The 18,753-nt window shown below is 39.9% G+C and overlaps 1 protein-coding gene across 13 annotated transcripts in view; it reads right to left on the reverse strand.

The window, feature by feature from the left end:
• Nucleotides 1-18,753, reverse strand: part of CUX1 (cut like homeobox 1) — a 268,600-nt gene that overhangs the window by 65,260 nt on the left and 184,587 nt on the right. For 6 of the 13 annotated variants that reach the window (XM_083806165.1, XM_083806172.1, XM_083806169.1 and 3 more), the window contains 7 exons: nucleotides 17,208-17,396; nucleotides 11,968-12,026; nucleotides 7,177-7,225; nucleotides 6,048-6,144; nucleotides 4,289-4,960; nucleotides 3,256-3,321; nucleotides 1,775-1,876 (listed from right to left, as the gene is read on the reverse strand). In XM_083806165.1, coding sequence (XP_083662291.1) covers nucleotides 1,775-1,876; nucleotides 3,256-3,321; nucleotides 4,289-4,960; nucleotides 6,048-6,144; nucleotides 7,177-7,225; nucleotides 11,968-12,026; nucleotides 17,208-17,396 — 1,234 coding nt within the window. The remainder of the gene's footprint in view (nucleotides 1-1,774; nucleotides 1,877-3,255; nucleotides 3,322-4,288; nucleotides 4,961-6,047; nucleotides 6,145-7,176; nucleotides 7,226-11,967; nucleotides 12,027-17,207; nucleotides 17,397-18,753) is intronic. The other 7 variants (XM_083806176.1, XM_083806175.1, XM_083806173.1 and 4 more) reach the window with 3 other exon arrangements.

Consider the following 18,753-nt stretch of genomic DNA (forward strand, 5'->3'; position numbering starts at 1 on the left):
GTTACTACTTGCAAGTTTTCCACCATTGTAAAAATTTTCAAATAAATGCCTTTGAAAATCAAGCCTTCAACTCTTCCTCCGTTACCCCCAAGTGGTCAATAACATTTTATAGTTCTATTTACAAAGTTATTTAACCTTTCACTTTTATCTCCACAAATGAATCGTAACGCACACACTGAACACAGCTGTATCCACCTGGACAGACTATTAATACCCACTTACAATATAAATAAGGTGAGTCCTTTTAACTCCAAAAATAAAGCGCACAAATTACAACAAAGCAAGAAGTTTAGTAAAAGGCTTCATTATTTAATTTGACAAGCCAAATGTGCTCCTGCTTCCTGTTTTCTTGTTCCGTGGTTCCAATCACTGAAATAAACAGCTCTACAGAAACCAGGATGACTCCTGGCCATCACACTCTGGCCCATTTCAGGAGAGACAGCACCTAAATGAGGTATCTCAGTGGTGAACCCAGGACCCATGTGGCTGTTCTGCAGCATTCAAGAGATGAGCAAAGACAGTAACATGGGTGTACACTTATCTCTGCAGAATAAGAAGGTTTTTTTGCAATGGCATGTGTTTCCATTTAAGTTAGTTTCCACTGAGGACCCCAGCACTTGAAAACCAGTTCCTCTGAAAGCTGCTCTACAAAGACTGGGAAAAGTGAAGCACTAGGGAGTGGCAGGGAACCTATACACTGCAAGAAGTGACCTCAAAGTGAAGTAAGACTTGAAACACTCTGTGTATTATTCTACTGATACACCTCACCTGAATACATTTCCAGATTTGTCTCCCTATACTCCTTCCTGTCACACACTACAAGATACGTGAAAAACTAAGAAATGGGAAAAGATGGTGAGACCATCTCTTCTGTTTTATCTACTGGTTTCATAGGGAGTTTTGAGGCTGAGTTAGTATTTGAAAGGAAGTCCGACACTCTTAGATAAAACATGCTACTGAACAATGTGCTTGCAGTTTCCTGCACACAGCCCACATTTTTCTCTATGTAATCATCGCTGGTATAAACTTATTTATTTACATCATATATTAACTAGTCTTTAATATTTTGCCATGAGATTAGCGTAGTGTTCATTTCAAAGATGACTATCCAAAACTGTAAATCGGTTTTTATTTTAAAAAATGAAACAGAAGTATTGAAAAGTACTCTCTACTTCAATATCAGCCCTCTAGATGTACTGGAAACTGTTTTAAAGTTGGGAGGGCTGTGGAGTAGACAGAAATGTTAACTACATGACAGCATACAATGAGAAATTAAACTTATCTTAGGCTAAGATGTTATACATTAATGAAATTGTCGGAAAAGGAAATGCTTTTTGGATTAGCCAGCTCACTCCCTGAAAAAAAAACCTATACCCTTACATTCTGTAACCAAAGTCATGTCTGAGTTTGCCTATGTTCTAATTTTAGTACACGATGTCCACAGTAAGATGGTACTGTGGTACTAGTAATTGCTGGCTGGATTGTGACCTTCACTCAGGCAAATACACTCAGTTCCCTCTCCCACGCAGTTGTGTCCCTGGGGCCTGAATTGGAGAGCACTGAACAAAGACCCCGTCAAGCAGTGATGTGTATTAACTTATCCTGGGCTGCATTACAGACAGAAACCACTCTACTGAATAAATAATAAAAAAAAAAAGCTCTTCAAACCTACATTCAAGGTTTTAAGAATATAATTAACTGACCAGAAAGCTCATGGTAATTGTTTTAATTAAATTCTGAAGTAAAAGTAGCAAGAGACGAAATGAGGCTGTACCTGTTTTCTGTACTTGCAGCTCCCTTTTGGCTTGTTCAAGAATGGATTTGATGGCTTCATCAGAGCCAGTCTCTGTGGTTCGGATTCGTGTGGTTATATTACCTGAAGAGGAAAACAAAACTAATGACACTTGGAAAGCTTGTATTAAAAACAAACAAGCAAATAGAAAGACATACAGAGTATATATACTGGTACGCTGATAGCATAACCTGATGATAGTTTACATAGAACCTTTACCAACATCTACAACATGAAGAACATCCTTAATGACACAATAAAGGAAAAATATCCTCGTTGCATGAAAGCCTGTCCACTAGCTGCGCTGCATGATGACAGCACTGACATCACCAGAGGAAGAACTACATGCTTATACATTCCTTTTCTAGTATAACACACACAGGACATTTTTTTCTTTTTTCTTTTTTTCTTTTGTTTTGAGGGGGAGAGGAAACAGAGGGAAAAGAACGGGAGGGGAAAGGAACAAAGATAAAAATGTAAGACCAGAAATTATCCTTAAAAATTGCATCAGCTACTAGGCAAACTAGGACGAGTATACATTCAGCCCCAAACAGATTAAAAAATGACTAGATGCAGGAAGTCAAAAATAATTTTTGCCTTTCTAAAGTTTTATACATTAAGAGAAACAATCATTTAAGGACTGATACGATTTGAAGTACTCTCCAGCTAAGAACTATTACTTGTTTGTTTTTGTTTTTTGGTTGGTTTTTGTTTTAACCACTAAGGGAAGAGAAAGGAGGGAAAATTCCTGTGACTGTGAAAGCTATCGCATTGCTCATTAAGAGATTATCATTTGTAAGTGAGCTGTGTAATTTCTGACTGGAATCAAAGTAACTACAGAGTTTTGGGGTAGCTGGGGTTTTTTTTTGGTTTTGTTTTTGTTTTGCTAAAAGAAAAATCCTGCAACTAAGATGTTCATAGTTCCTCTCTAATGGTAACTTATTGATCTGATGTTCCCTTATTTTTTTGTTCAGTCTTTTCCATACACCATACTGCAGAAAGCATCACACTAATTTAACAGCTTATTAAAGCGTATTTGTCAACATAAGCCCCATGAGGAGAAAGAAGTAAAATCTAGAGCAGAAGCAGTACGCAACTGATATTGGATTACACATAATTGTGCAGCTTTCTTGCTCTAAAATCATAGAAACAGCAAAGAGAGCATTTCCGTAGATGCAATGATTTTATAAAGCCACTTCTATCACTTAGTTCTCTTTATCTGCATATCTACTGAGGATAGGAGTGGAAGAAGTATCCAAACAGGGTTAAGTTAGTACAGCAGCAGCAGAATTAGAAAAAGCAAAGTGTTGGTCTAACCCATGGTTTGTTTTATACTTACTGTCTGTTTTTCTATCAGATTCCAGGCCAGAATCAAACTGCACAGTTTTAAGGAAACACACAGCTAAAGCACACTCCACTTCCTATGTATTGACTGCAAAGAAAAACACCTGCCTGTGACGTACCTTCAGACCCATTTCTTCGTTTCGGTACTTCCTGAAATAGTCTGTTCAGGTTCTGGCCTGGATTCTCTGTTGAAAAACAAGTTTGGTAAGAACAAAACAATCAGGGGATGGTTGCTCTGACATCATGGGCTGTGTGACATGAGAAGATAGCAGCCTGTCTCTAGAGACGAGGGTTCAAGCGTTCCTCAAACCCTCGAGTCTTTGTCTGAGCGCTGGAGGAGCTGGCTACTTTGGAAGAAGCAAGGCTGGCTGATTTGTTAATAAAGATTACAGCTACGTTCGGAAAGGAGATTAGACAGATATAAATAAATGTCTAGAGATACCAAAAATGAAGAGGTTAAAGATGGGCAGATAATCCCCTCAAGTACAATCATCAAAAGGAAGAACAGATTATAAATCTAACAGTGTTCACTTTCAATTAAACAAAATCTAGACAAATCCTGCCTGTCCTTTCCAATATTTCTAGACTGTAAACAACTTACTTTTCAGTTTCTCTAAATGTAAATCTCAGTCTTCATTTAAGATGAATCACAACGAAATGCATATGTTATTTTTAAAAATCACTACCCTAAATATGCAAAGCTGCTTTAAATTAGGACTGGTTTTTAATTAGTCATCTCACGTATCACCTACGATACTTCGTCAAAACACTTTGGGGAAAAATCACACAAGACACAACAAAAATGTGGTCTCAATAAACAACCCCAAATAAAAATCGCCAAGTATTTCTGATGGCTGATACCCATAGCAGCTACTGACCCTTTTTACTCCGTGTTTTGAAGTAAGGGATGTAAATGTCCCTGTTCCTTGGCTGACAAGTACAAGGCAGTGGCTAGCTACAGCATCAGCAAAGATACTAACCTGCACGAGTGCTGAAAAGCAGTGTTAGAAAGCTGTACTTTCCACACTTTTTGTCTGATTGAGGTGAAAACAGCATCAACACACAAACGGCCTCAAACATGGAAACTTTCAATTTTTTATGCTTGTAACTAATAGGAAAATGTGGCAAGACCCTCGGCTGGCGAGCGCTTACCTCTTTGTCTACCCTGGATGCTGCGAAGAGCCAAGATGTTCTGCTCGTCCGAGAGGAACTGCTTCATCTTATGAAATGGCTCCTTGCCTCTCACAGTCAGTTTATTCCATGGCTTTGGCCGGGCTAGTATCTCACTCACAGACCCTTGCGACAGTCCCAACACATAATGTCCAAATATCCGCTGTCCAATATTGTGCTTGATCAACTGCTCTTTCACCTGACGTGCAATTTCGGCTGTGTCTATCTCCTCGCCTTCGGAGATGCTCCCAGCACTTTCTGACTGGCTGGGAGACGGGGCCATGCCATTTACATCCGGACTTTGTTGTAATGGACTTTGGGAAGAGATGGAGTTTGTGCTGTAAGGACCTGTTGAAAAAATCATGCTTGTGCTTCCTGCTTCCTGCATTGCCTTGGAGTAGAAGGACTGCATTAGCTGTCGCTGGAGGAGAGAGTTTAGTGCAAATTTTCCTGTGGAGGCCAGGGGTAAGCTGGGGCTTGCCAGGGATGAGCTGAAAAAGTCTTGACTTAAACCCGTTGGTGAGAACTGGTGTGTACCATTAGTATTGGAAGCCTGCTCCCCCGCGTTGCGGAGCAACTGAGAAGGAGGGGAGGCCGGCAAGGTTGCAGGACGCTGACTCTCAGGCTGGTCTTTCCCTTTTCTCCTGGCTGACCCTACAAGGAAGGTCAAACATAATGCATTATGGGGGATTAAAGAGGGAAAAACCAAGATAAAAAATGCAAAGTTTGCCCCGCAAAGGGAAAAAGTGCAGATTTACAAGGGCCAATGAAGTGGTGGTGGGATTTTTGTTTTTGTTTTTGTTTTGGTTCGTTTTCTTTTTTTTTTTTCATAATTCAAATTTCAATAAGCCAAACAAGGCCCCCAAAACAAACAACATGCATTTCATGTTTGCACCTTTCTTGTATGTTGCAGCCTGGAGAATCCCCCTTACAAACATTAAAACTAGAACAGTTACATGAAGTGCAGTTATACATTTAAAATAAAGGCAGTTACAGACAGCAAGTCCCTCTGATGTCTCTCATTCAAGACATTACTCATTGGACCTGACTGAACCCAAATGCAGCAAACATTTACATTTTGGAACAAACCAATTTGTATAAAGGAATCACTATTAGGTGGATGCACCAAGATCACTCAGTTTAAGTCATAAAACGCTTCAGAATTCAGTAATCCCAGTGCCAGTGGCAACTTTTAACTTTCTTCCAGCTGCAAAAACCATAAGCATTCAAGTATCTGGAAATTCCATGACTTGCCATTTAAAAAATGTGCACACAAAATGTAAAAAGCCCACATTAGGAAAGCTAAACGGCAAACACACTTCGCTAAAAAGAAAGTATTTTGTTTTTCCAAGCTGACCTGCTGGTAATATATCTAAGTGTATCAGACAGGAAGATTATTGTGTTCTGCATGCAAACATTTTGCATAACATTGTGCGTGGGGGAAGAGACTTCTGGTGCCACGGATGAATTTGTTCCCAAAACAGAAGACAGCCTCAAACGCTACCACTTGGTACATCTTGTAATGCCTCTCTTTCCTAACCTTTAAAGAGTCTCCAAGGTCTCCAAGTTTTGTTTTACTATCCAGCCTATAAAACTGCAGAAATCAAACACTCTTCAGCATTCTTGTTTCCTGTTAATCTTCCTGCCATGCATTAGCTCACACTCTCATCTCTCATTCACCCCTCCCTCCCTTTACAAGACAGCAAACAAACCAGAAGAGCCGAAAATCGTGTCAACCTACCACTCAGGTCACTATTAGTGATACGCAGCGTGGCATTCTCAGACTGCAAGGAGCGGTTCTTCTCCAGCAGCAGCACCTCCAGCGGTTTAGATGCATCCTGAAGAAAATCAAAGCGGGAGGTTTGTTTCTAAAAGAATTAAGAGTCTCACTCAGGCACTAAAAAGGATTTCAGAAGAGAAAAACAAGTGCTCATCTCTGCTACGTACACGGCTAGGGAATTCACCATGCATATATTTGCAGGACTCACTCAGTGCTCCTACATGAGCTATAGTAAAGATGCACTGTTTCATTTTCAGTGTAAATCACTCATCAATTCTGCATTATTTTGAAATGTGTAATGGAACAATTTCTTAATCCTACTTAACTTTAAAATGGTACTGGCATGCTTTCACAATTTAAGAGCTGTAGACTTCTAATCTGATTATAATAGGAGTTAAAGTGATATTATTTCTTCTAGGTCAACTGACCCAACTTAAGCATTTCCTCGAAATGCCATGTTTCAGCATCAACAGTTTGTTCAGAAATAAAATCAGTCACAGAAACCTGTCAGCTGTTTTCCACTAAACATCCAACCCTTGATCATTAAAAAGCATATTGAGAATTAATCCCGGTATATTGATATTCAATTCAGATTTCAGAAGCGGGAATTTAATTCAAAACCTTCAAACTTAAGTAAGATTAACTTGCTGGATGAGCAGAGGTTTTTCCTGCTTTCTCAATACTCAAAGGCTTGTTTTCTTTTGTGAACATTCCTTTCAATGCTAACAAAGATTTAAAAATGCTAAAATCCTTGGTCACTACAAGACGCGTGCACATTTCAGGTTAGCTGTATATCAGCTCATATCTTTAAAAGGCTCAACTTCACAACATTATGGCTATCCACTGCAGCATCAACTGAAACATCATTCTTTGTTCTTGACCACTTAAAGGAAATTAGCAGGCAAAAAATGTTCACTTGAGCTTTTGACATAAGAAAAGATCTGGAAAGCAACGATCAACTCATATGTCTCAACATCAACAAGAAACTGTCCACGCTAACATGAACAAATTGTAAGAGAATTTTAAGAGAAATTTTTGTTAACAAACTGAACTGCTGAAATAATTAAGAAAACAAAAGTAGATTCAGTACCTGCGCACCAGAGCTTTCAGATGGTGCAAACTCCATGGATTTCAATATACTGTGGAAGGCAGAAAAGAAATTATTTTCTATTTCTTCTTTTCATAACATCTCCACTAATGAGCATTAACATTATCATTTCCTAATCTCCAGCAACAGTACAACTAGTAGCAACTTTCCTTGCAGGAACACAAGCTGATAATGAATACAGAATAACTATTCAAACTAGTTATTGGATAAGAAAATTTTCTCAAGCGTCATCTAAATCATTCCACATGCAATCCCACAAGGCCAGTTTAAAGCGTAAATTTAAAGGTTAATAAGGATATAACATTTTAAGCTGTCAGAAACAATATTAATTTATCTGTGAAGCTTGAAGGGAATGAAAAAGTTGCAGCAAAGCAACAAAACAAGGGAATCACCGCCACAGTTACAGCACTTTATATAATATACACCAGCTCACATATCAAGGAAAATATGCGCAAATAATCTTCCCAACCAAGACACTACAGGCTAAAAGGCAGTTTTTCATTTTAATAACCTCCTAGCTCTATAGCAAAGGCAAGGCACAATGGCACAATATTTCTTAAGACATATGAAAGATCCAAATATTTATAAGTACATTAAGAGAAGAATCTGATAGTCTTATTGTCAATATTTTACATAAATACTGAGCTGTCAAAGGACATCTCCCTTCAAAGTCCTTCTGTTAGCGTTGCCTTGTAAATGAGAATCTTACAAGAATACAAACTTATTCCTGTGCTTTGTCTTATAAATTTTTTTAAATAGGCCTGGTGCAGGCAGGGTGTGAAGTTCCTCAGACTGAAGCAATAAATGACTTCAGCTTCTCAATGTACAACAACGACATTCATTTGTCGAAGAAAAATACATAAACAGATACAGATAGTGTTTATGCAGCATTTTTCACATATAAAGCACCGGGAACTTTGTGAGGCAGGGAGAATATGTTTAATCATGTAACAAATGTGGAAACTGAGTCAAAGCAAAGCAGAAGGCCAGTATTAGCGTGTACTAGCTCTGGATGCCCCTAGGAGTCAGCCAGGCACCAGCGCTCATTAATTAATAGCCTCTGACCATGTGGCGTCCAGCACCGCTATAAATCTGTCTGTGTATTAATCCAGAATGAGACGTCCCACCAAGCGACACTCAGGCAATCAGGGGTCTCAGTGATGTACTCAGGCAAACTCACAGCAAATCCGAGAAAGAAAAAGTCTGAGACAGAAACCTTGCGTATTTTGCATCTGTGCATTACTCGCTGAATACAGCAGTAATTCTGACAGGCACTCTTGCAAATATAATAATTATTAAAATGACAAAATTCTGGCCATCAGCTTCATGATACAGCATCATCGGGTGATGCCCCTTGCCAGCAAAAATCACCGTAGAGTTACGTCCGTCATGTAACACACATGCACAGAAAGCAATGCTGTTGAGACTCTGCTTTTACATGGGCACAACAGCTCACCTGTGTGCAAAAGTGCCTCTTTCCTGCCATTGAGAGAGTCATGCCAGTCAAGGAGAGAGATATTGCACTAATGGCTCAAGCTGTTAAAGCTCCTGACATTATATTGACATTACAGACATGTTTACTCAGATTGCTAATCCCTGCTGAAAGCAAGCATTTCTTGGGACACTTCTGCAGAGGCACAGTTCTGTCACCCAGGATGCTACAGAGCTGGGGAAGAAAATATACGGAGACCCATCCAGGAAAGCCCCAGGCACGGGTAAGCAAGTATTTTCCTCCTCCCACAGACTCTGCAGAGTGTGGTCTCTGAGAGCTCAGCAAGTAGCAACGTTATGTCCTCACAAGGGTCAAATAAGGAGACCCATCTGAATTTAAAAAATACATCAATTCCTAGAAGCAATTCGTCGTGTGGCAAACTTTCCATGGGAAATCGCTGTTGTTTCTATAATTTCAGTCCACATCAGCAGCACGCTCGCTCCACACGTCTCCCAGTGCTCCCCACTTACCGCGCTTTGGCTGGCCATGCCGAGCAGTCCTGGAGCACACCAACTGTGTTCCCTTCTGGGCGAAAGCAAACCAGAAGCTGCACGCTCCCAGAAGAGTGTGCATGATGCACTCCGACCTCTGCACTAGACTGGAACCAGTCTGGAGTGCAAAGTAAGCCTGGACGTATTTAGTGCGTGCAGTGGGCTCTCAGCACCAACAGGTGGGCTTTAACGCCCTGTTCCTGTTGTGGCCGACCACTTGCACGGGCTGCTCTACCAGTTGATTTCAGTTCCCAGTGCTCACTGCCAGCTGGGACCAGAGAGGATCCTGAACCTTGCAGCAGCTGCATTCTTCATTGAGCTCGGACCAGGCATGCGTATTCAAACCTCGGCTGGAAACTTAGTGACCTCTGCCTGTTTGAAGTGGCTTCTTTGCTACCTGAAATAGCTTACTAGCAATTTCACAGGTAATTTCCTTCTCTCAGAAGCCAAAATATATTAAAAACCAGGTTGATGGTATCTTGAATTGCCCTTGGAGGGGTATTCAGTACCACGGGTTCATTTTTTCAAATCATGTAAAACTTAAACATGTCAAAAATGATTCTCCAAATGTGTCATGAAAGATATTTTCTCAGGAATATGAGGAAGCAAAATGTTTCCCCTTTGGATTCTGGGAATATCTTTGCCCATGAGATCTCAACTCAGTCTGCTGCTCGTCAAGATCAGTTATCTGCTTTTTAAAAGAATGATCTTGTCACTTGAGTCTGCACATCTAAGACAACTTGAAAGATCTTACTCTAAAGCAAAAAGTGCATTGGGACAGTTCAACTTTCTGTTTTTATGATTTCAACTGCAAAGGCAGGAGGGTTAGCACTTGTGTTACTCAAGAGGGAACCGAAAGGACACACAGAGCTCTCAGATATCAAAAATAGATTTAAAAGCCACTTGGCACAAAAGCCAATGCAGAGCACAAAGAGTTCTTCCACCCCAGATCTTGATGTGGACCCAGTTAAGTTCTTCCAAGGTTAGAATTTGTCTGATGCTTGCGATCCCTCACTCTAGAATACCTCTAACTTCTCTGGGGGGATTAAGGAAAACAGAAATCAGTGCCCAAAGGACTGAGAAATATATTCTCTTTCTTCCTTAGTGACAAGATTATTTTTTTTGGGTGCACATGTGTGTTATGAACAGATTATTTTTGCCACTGTTTCAGGGCACAGTAGGATTCAGTGTATGGGATAACAGATGTAAAGCTAAAGGCTTTTTGTAGTTTCATTTCAGATCAGACCGTCAGGTGACTTACTTTTAGGTTTTGTAACATCTTTTGGACCAGATGGGACCAGGGAAGGTGGCATGAATGAGTTGCTGTGACAACGCAGCACTGTAAACCTCCTCAGGGTTCTTGTGGAGGGCCTTAACCTCCAGCCCCATCCAGCAAGATGGTGTGTGAACCCCAGGCCACCTACAAACCAGCCAGCTGTCCCTCCAAAGGCATGCTGCCCAGATAAGAGATGTTACCCACAAATCAAGGGATATAAGAGGCAGAATAAAAGCATCTGAATTTTCATAGATCCAGGATTTTTTTTTAGTTCCAGTAATAAACAGAAGTCCAAGAGAACAGGGGATGAATTCTGCTCTTCTTCCTGGATGCAAGGCTGCATTTGACAGCACCAAAAAGTGCTGAAGTGGTGAGATGTCTGACATACTCGCTGTTCTCTACATTCACATTTAGGAACATGTACCAAATTTGAAGGTTGTGGCTTAACTCACATTCACTAATTTATATGAGAGTGCATTAACTGGCTGAAACCTGAAGCTGCATTTGTTTAACTCAGGAGAGAACATGGACTTATTTAGGCGTATCACTAAAATGAAGCTTTTTTGAGACCAGTCACAGTGACCAAAGAAATGGACAACTCATTTTACTTTACTTAAACTATACACCCACATCAGCGCGTACTGCAGCTGGCAATGAACCAGAAGTGCAGCCAGCAGGGTTTGAATACAATAGCACCAGGGTCTGGACAGTCACTGGGCTTGCAAAACCAAACCTGCTTTCCATACTCTCCAGGGATGTGTAAACAAAAGCACATGACTCCAGCCTCATTTGAAATACATCATTAAACAAGGTAACATTTTTTCAATCTTCTTAAAATACACACAGAAATGCCGGAGTGATGAAAGAAGAGGTGGAGTTCCTTGCAGTTATTTAAACCTTGACACTAAACATATTTCTAGTCAAGAACCTTCTCTTCTGAACCTGACAGCTTATCTTGTTATAGTTTAAAATGAGGCTCTTTTAAGTCTCTTAAAAAATACCCTTGAAATAGGAAGAGGCTGTTTGTGGCTTTAGTTTAAAACCACAGTACATTAGCAAAAATATACAGTGAAATAAGCACAGCATTAAAATGGTAAGTGCTGAACGCTGGCTGGCAGAAGCAGAGAAAAGGTATTATGGCCAAAGGCCTTGCATTAAATTCTTGGTCCAGACTACATTAAACTGTTGGTTGGGGATTTTTGAAGAGTGGTCCACCTAAAATACCACAGATTTTCCAACTTTTTACCCTTGATGGCTAACAATCTCAGAGTCTTTTCTTCATGAACACTTGTATTATTTGGTGTTGTGATACTCTGCTACAACAAAAAAGGAATACTCTCAGATACAGCGGTTGCACTGGTCCTGGATGCAATTTCAGCCAATATTGCCTATTTCCCTGTCTTTGTGGTTTTGACTGAATTCTTTATTGTTCCAAGAACACAGATTTGTGGCTTTATTTAACAAGCATCGTTAAACTAGTTTGTGAAATAATTATATGAGCATTTAACACTTACTTTAATTCTTTCTTAACCTCTTCATAATCAGCCTGTCCTTTCAGTTTTTCTTCCAGTTGCTTTAAAAGAAAGAACACGGATTTAGTTATTTAGATTTTTCCTGCAGGTTTTCAAAAATCATCTTTAAATTATTCCATATATGCAGCAGTGCACAAGTGAGGGTTAATGACTCATACCTAATTTACATATATTAGGAAACAAACTATAACCAATTCAACGTAAACACAATTATACCTCACTCTTCCTTTGTTTACAGAGTGCCAAGCATTACAGTAGGTAATTCAGTAGGTCCCAATTTGGCTGTTTGTAATGTCACCGTGATACATTCAATAAAGGGATCGGTGAAGAAGGTATTAAAAATGGGGCAGTTGAAATTTTTACAAAACCGATAAATCGAGTAAACAAGCAGGATGCTTTGGCACGTACTGTATTCTTAACGTGACAGTTCCCGATAACCTTATCCACATGAAAAGAAGACTGAAGAAGCTGCTGTTGACTGGAATGCCTTAGGCTTGTAAGACTTCTACAATGCCTCATGCCCAAACAAAACAGCTGTACCAAGTCATTTTACAAGCATTACTTATTGCAGTAACTAATATGATTACACACCGGAGATGAAGCATTGAGACCAACTCAGCAGGTCTTTTTGCTCAGGTCTGCCTCAGCTGGGGCGGTCTCAATGGCTTCTCATCAGTGTGAAGATGCCACAAACATTGAAACAAACCTCCTAACACAATCCAGAACGCAACGCCACACATTTGGACCTTACCCCAAAGCCCCTGCTCCCAACAACAGTGCTCATCACTACTGGATAAATGCTTCAGGAGGCCTAAAACATAGTGATACATAATTGATGCCGGTTATGTTGCTTGCAGAAGCCACGTTAATTTCCCACTAATGATTTCTTAGCTTAGTACAGGCATGCCTGATCTAAGCAAAGAAAGAACAGAATTCACTGCCTTGCAACTTCCATGGAAAAGTTCAGGCTAAGTTCTGCTTCACAGAATTTCTGGTGGTAAAATTGGCACAGAATCCCAAAAGTCTCGTAAATAACACAAGGATGTACCACCCTCAGTGAAAAAGCATCTGCTTTGAAAAGGAAAGGAATGAATGACATGAAAAAGAATAGGGCTTTATGAGTGGGAGAGGCTGGCTGGAGATGGGAATTCAAGAAGATCCTATGCTGCTCCTGGGCTGCTCGTCTGAGTGCAGGAGGACGGCAGGGAGGGGCTAACGTGAACGTGGAGCATTTTTAGCAAGCTCCTTTAAAATGCAGCCCCACAAAGTCCTGCAGCAGCACGGACGTGGGCACATGAACAGCAGGGCTGGGACAGCACAATGAGAAGTGGGATCCCCCTAACCACGCTGTATTCCCAGGTGACCCAGGGTGTAAATACTGCCCATCTCAAAGCTATATAACGGACACAAGAAGCTGCTGCTCTGGCAGCTGCTCAAAAAGCAGCTCTAACAAATCACCACCACTGCTCATTGCAGGACAGGAGAAATAACTGTTAAGTGTGGAATTTGCACCCTGACACATATGAAATGAAGAGCCCCTTAAGAAGTCTTGTGTCCTAGAATCCTTAGCCATTGGTAACTTGCATAGTCAATCTGATCGTGTTTAAAAAACACCTGTACTGGAGCTAAAGCAAATTTCTTCACCTGGCAAAACAGAGAGCAAGTTTTAGTCATTTCTTCAGGTCCCAAGATGTCACTTTAGTTAGTTCCAAGCCTTCTGCAGGGCCAGCTACAACACGCTGCAAGTTCAAGCTGCTTCTCAAGCTACAGCTCAATGCACAAAACCCAGTTATTATAACTAGGAACCCAGACAGACATTTTTATGGACCAGGTCAGGCTCACTGAGAGTGGAGAGGGAGCCTTTAAATGGAGCCAGTGAGCAAGAGAGCCCTTAGTACAGGTGAGGTGATTCAGCACCACGATTCACAGCTTTGCGACTCGATGCAGGCAATGGGAGGACTCTCCTGAATGCCACACAACAGCTTTCAGCTATCCTTGGCCGTGTCGCTCCGCTGGCCACTTCTAACTGCTTTTTGCTGCTCTACAGTTTAAAGCAAAGATGCTCTACAATTCGTCTCTCTCTTAAATCTTGGACTCTTAAGACATCATATTTGGGTCTACAGCAGGGATAACTGGCTATTTATGCTAGCCTCAGTATAAAAAATACTCAAGTGAATATAAAACAAACAATATCCTGAGTTATTAAGTAAATTACTTATACAAGGATATGTTAAGAAAAAAGCCTTTTGTATAAACAGACATGAAATACAGAAAAACTGATGATTTCCATTTTAAAGCAACCTCGATTAAACGTACTTCTGTATAGGTCTATGTCATATCCAGTAATTTTTCCAAGAAATTTTAGGCATAAAATACCTCTTAAAAAAAAAAAAAAGATATTTATAGAATGAAGCTGTTTTGGACTCTCAGGGTGCAAGACCACTTTTATGCTGTTACAGCAGTATGGCAACCAGCAATATTTTACTTTGAATTGTATAAAAACCACATATACATCCATCACTCCCCAAGTACCTAATACAGAGATTGTTACCATGGAAAATCTGCATCTAAATGTATACTTTCACTAAACAATACAAACCAACACCCAAGAATGCAATGCCTGTATGTAAGGAGTCCATTTAGACACTTGGCATTTTCCCAGTCAATGCCTGCTCTAAAATGTTTTAGTATGGTAATTGTCTTGAAGAACCCTCTAAAATGCATAGAACATAGGATAACAAAGGTTCAAGCTGTGAGACAATCTGGAGGAACTAATATCTTGCACTAAATATCAACCTGGTTAATTCAGACAAAATATATCCTAACATCCTCCAACACACCAAAATGCAGTGAGCCAGAGGACAAAAAGAATATACCGGTGGCATTTCTGCACACTAAATGTGCAAGTATTAGGAATTGTTAAGGAATTGTCTTGCATTTGTTGTATGAATGAACCCATGTTCGAACATGCATGTACTGGCCCCCCCTTACTGTACTTTAAAAAAATAAATAATCATTACTGTATTATCAACTAAAGTATCTTAGGTAAAACAGCATGGACTCTACTAAATGGACTTAAAACATTTAAAAAAACATTAGACTAATGTCTTAGTTTTGTCTGGAGTGATAAGCAAAAACAGCCATATTCAATTAGCCACAGTTATTTGGCGCATCTCTGCTAACTAGCACTGCTCTATTTTAACTGGATAGCAGGGAAGCTCTAACTCCCAGCAACAAAGGGTTAACATAATTACAGTTAGAAAAGTCTTGTTACTAGAGGACATATTTTGATTATTAGATCAGATGAAGATGAAGAAGCAATAATTTTGGAAGAATTTCTGTATTGTTTCATTAAGTCATAGGGTATTAGAGAATTCCCCCAAGATATGGTCCGAGAACATTGCTTCAATTTGTGAAACTGTGATTCATTTGTTGTGGAGGCAACCATTACAATCTTCGCTATTTTAGAAGCAATTCCTCTATAATCAAACATAAGATCAACACATCACCACTGAGATTTGGTTCTTTGTACAACACATCTCAGACACAGGCTTTCCTAGTGCTTTGGGGAAAAAAAATGTACGCTTTAAATATTTTTATAGTGCAACAAATAAGGTTAAAGAGGGTTGAAATGACTAAACCTTTATCAATAGAGTCATTGCATCAGACACGATCAACAGGAACCTAAATACAGAGCATTAGCTGGGCAAACCTATGAGAAAATGGAAGGAGATTACCGAAATGGAAATCAAAGACTTGCTCTGTCATTTCTATGTTCCTATTCCCTTTGAAGTTAATGGCTAAATTGATACTGACCTCAACAGGAACATGCTTTATTCCAAGAAAATCTGTCAAGTGCAAGGTCTCAAGATATTTTCTATCAGGCTTTATGAGAAAATAAAAAAGTCCCGTAACATGGGTGTAACCAGAAAAATCTGTCCCTCAGTACCAGACCAGCTCCTTCCTCCCCCATTAAGAGTGTGCCCACATGGTGACAGATGGGCAGAGACTGATACCATCGATACAGGAACCCAGACTTCCTTTGCTCTACTGAATTTTCACAGAAATTCTGCAAAGCTGTCTTAATAGATGTAGAAAGTGTACTAAATGCAACACTTCAACTTTCACCCCTAGCAGATATTTCCCTCCACATAAATTATACTACACCAGAGCAAAACTAGTAACCTCTAAATAACGTCAGAATTAGAACAATTTGTAAGAGTTTCAATTGAGCATTAAATCATTCTGATAGAGGAAAGCTACCCACGCCACAGTTAGAGCTAAGTGGGTACTATCAGCCTCCTGCTTTCAAAAAACTCTCAGACTATAAAACCTACAAAACTATGAAGTCTTTAATGGAATAGATAAATTTATCTTGTTTACAATTTGAAGCTCAGAGATGGTAGAACAATGAAAGAGACAGGAGTTAGAAGAAACTGATTCATAACAGATGTCAGGAAACATTTCTCATGCTTACTGATAGATCAAAATTGTGTGGGATAGAGCAACAAAGAAAGTAAAGCTGCTGAAGCAAAAGGTAAAGAGGTCACTCACAAAACTGTTAAATGTTTCTGCTCTTCTAGTTTTAGTGCAGTGCTACTGGTATGCAAACGAGCATAGGACTGGATTGCTAATTATAAACGGGAATTACTGTGCAGCAAACAACAGTTGAAAAAAATTTTAAATGCTTATTAAGCCTAAAAAGCCTTCTCTTTGTGTCCTAATTTCACTTGTTTTCATGCTCTAAATGACACACTTCCCCTTTCCAATGGGAGGAGAGCCAAAGAGAGTAGCAGGTAAATTCAGCTAGAGCACAATAAACAGCCATGGCAAATCTGCAGTACCAACCATTGGAACTGGAGTTAAGTTTTAAAACATAAGAAGGATTTTCTGTGCCTTTTTAATTTTTCAGTTCAGCTATTTCACTACCTATCCATGGTAAACTTTTTTTTGTGGCGGTGGTTTTAATTCCATTGGTAATTCCATGTTCTGCAAAAACAAATTTCAAAACAATGAGAACTAGAAAAAGGCAAATTAAATTTCTACAAAACTGTGATCACTTAAAATAAAACATCACAGAAACATGAATTCAACAGTATCCTGAGAAGTAAATAGCTTTTATGGTGCCTCTGAGAACCACAGAAAGCTTACATTAGTAAAACCCAATATCGGTATGTCAGCCATATCCTTCGAAAGCTGCTGAGCACAGAACTGAGCCTTACCTTAAGCGTGCTGTTCTTGGCGGTTAACTGCTGCTCCAGCTGTGAGATTTGGCTGCTGGAGTTCTCCCGCAGCTTGGTGAGGCTGCCCTGTAGTCTCTGGACATCTTCTACGAGCTGGGCAATTTCCCGCTCCTTTGCGGCCAATTCTACTTCCAAGCTGGACCGTGTTAGCACCTCGATGGCCTGCTCCTGATGTGAAAAAAAAAATAGAATTAGATCACATAAATAAATAAAGGCAACAAGCTTGAATTCAGGCCAGTTAGGTAAAGACCAAGCATGGCATGGGACAGCATGAGTGACAGAAACAACTCCTAAACCTGGTACTCCTGTGACTGCATGAATCCAGAGGATGGACCCTTCTACTCCCCGGGACAGCTCTTTGGTAAAATACAGAAAATAAATCTCCCTATTTCGTAAGTGTACTGGAAAGATGCAGTAGTGAAAGTCAAACGACTCTATTTATATCTATTTATTATTAATAGTCCAAGAGCTTTGACAACTATGAAAATCTGTGCTAACAAAATACTAATCAGATAAAATATTCTGAAGTAATGGAGCAGAATTTCTTAATCAAGAACAGCAGAGGCATGTGCCTTTGGCTCTTCATATGTATGCCACACATTTCAAGAGAAATTGTCAAAAAATTGCCCCAAACTGCTATTTCCAATGAACTTGCTCTTTGCATGAAAATTATTCACTATTATGTTATTGCTAGCAACTGAAGCCTGTTCTCCACAGGAATGAAGATACATGTGATGCCTGTAAGACAAGGCAATCCTGCCTATGGTCTCCATTTCTAACAATTCTCTTCCCTAAACCAGAATCTTTCTTCTTCCAGTTTCCCATGGCTGCAAAATCTGTCCTCAAGCCTGAAACATCCTCGCTAGACTGACCTTCCAGTAGGACAAGAAGTAAGAAAGGGCAGAAAAGGAAAGAAGATAGATCTATTCAGAAAAGTTAACACAGACTGATTGCTCCAGCTCTTTTGTCACCTTTTGTGTTAAGAGATCAATAGCTATAATTGGAGAGCTCTGAACCTCTCTTCCACGAGGAACACAAGGAAACCCCTGTACAGATCCAGGGAGCACGAGGCAGCCCAATGCTGAACGCATGTTCCATTAAAAAGCCTAAAATGCAGCTTAGAAAGGTTAATGGCTGTTCCTCACAAAACACCAGTGAGGTAGGAACGAATCCATTTACCAAGAGAGAAACAATGATTGTAAGCATTATGCCAAAGATCCTACGGGGAAAGAGCTGAAACTTCAACCCACCAATGCTGTCACCCAGGCACTTTCCTTACAATTCACGATGACATTGCAGCAGATTGAAATATACTCCATACCCTCCTTTCTGCAAAACACAGGCACAACAAAATACCTTTTCCATATCTGCTAAACACTTAGCTTGATTCTCAGTGACTACATACCATTGTGCCTCACAGAAAGCTGCATGTACGAACAGCAGTTAACAACGCTCTCCTATTACACTGAATTATACTTTTAACTTGAAAAAACCTCTAATTTGCTTGCATGAAACATCACAAGTT

Source organism: Anser anser (assembly GCF_964211835.1).
Source record: "Anser anser genome assembly, chromosome: 20".
In the NCBI taxonomy this organism is placed as follows: Eukaryota; Metazoa; Chordata; class Aves; order Anseriformes; family Anatidae; genus Anser; species Anser anser.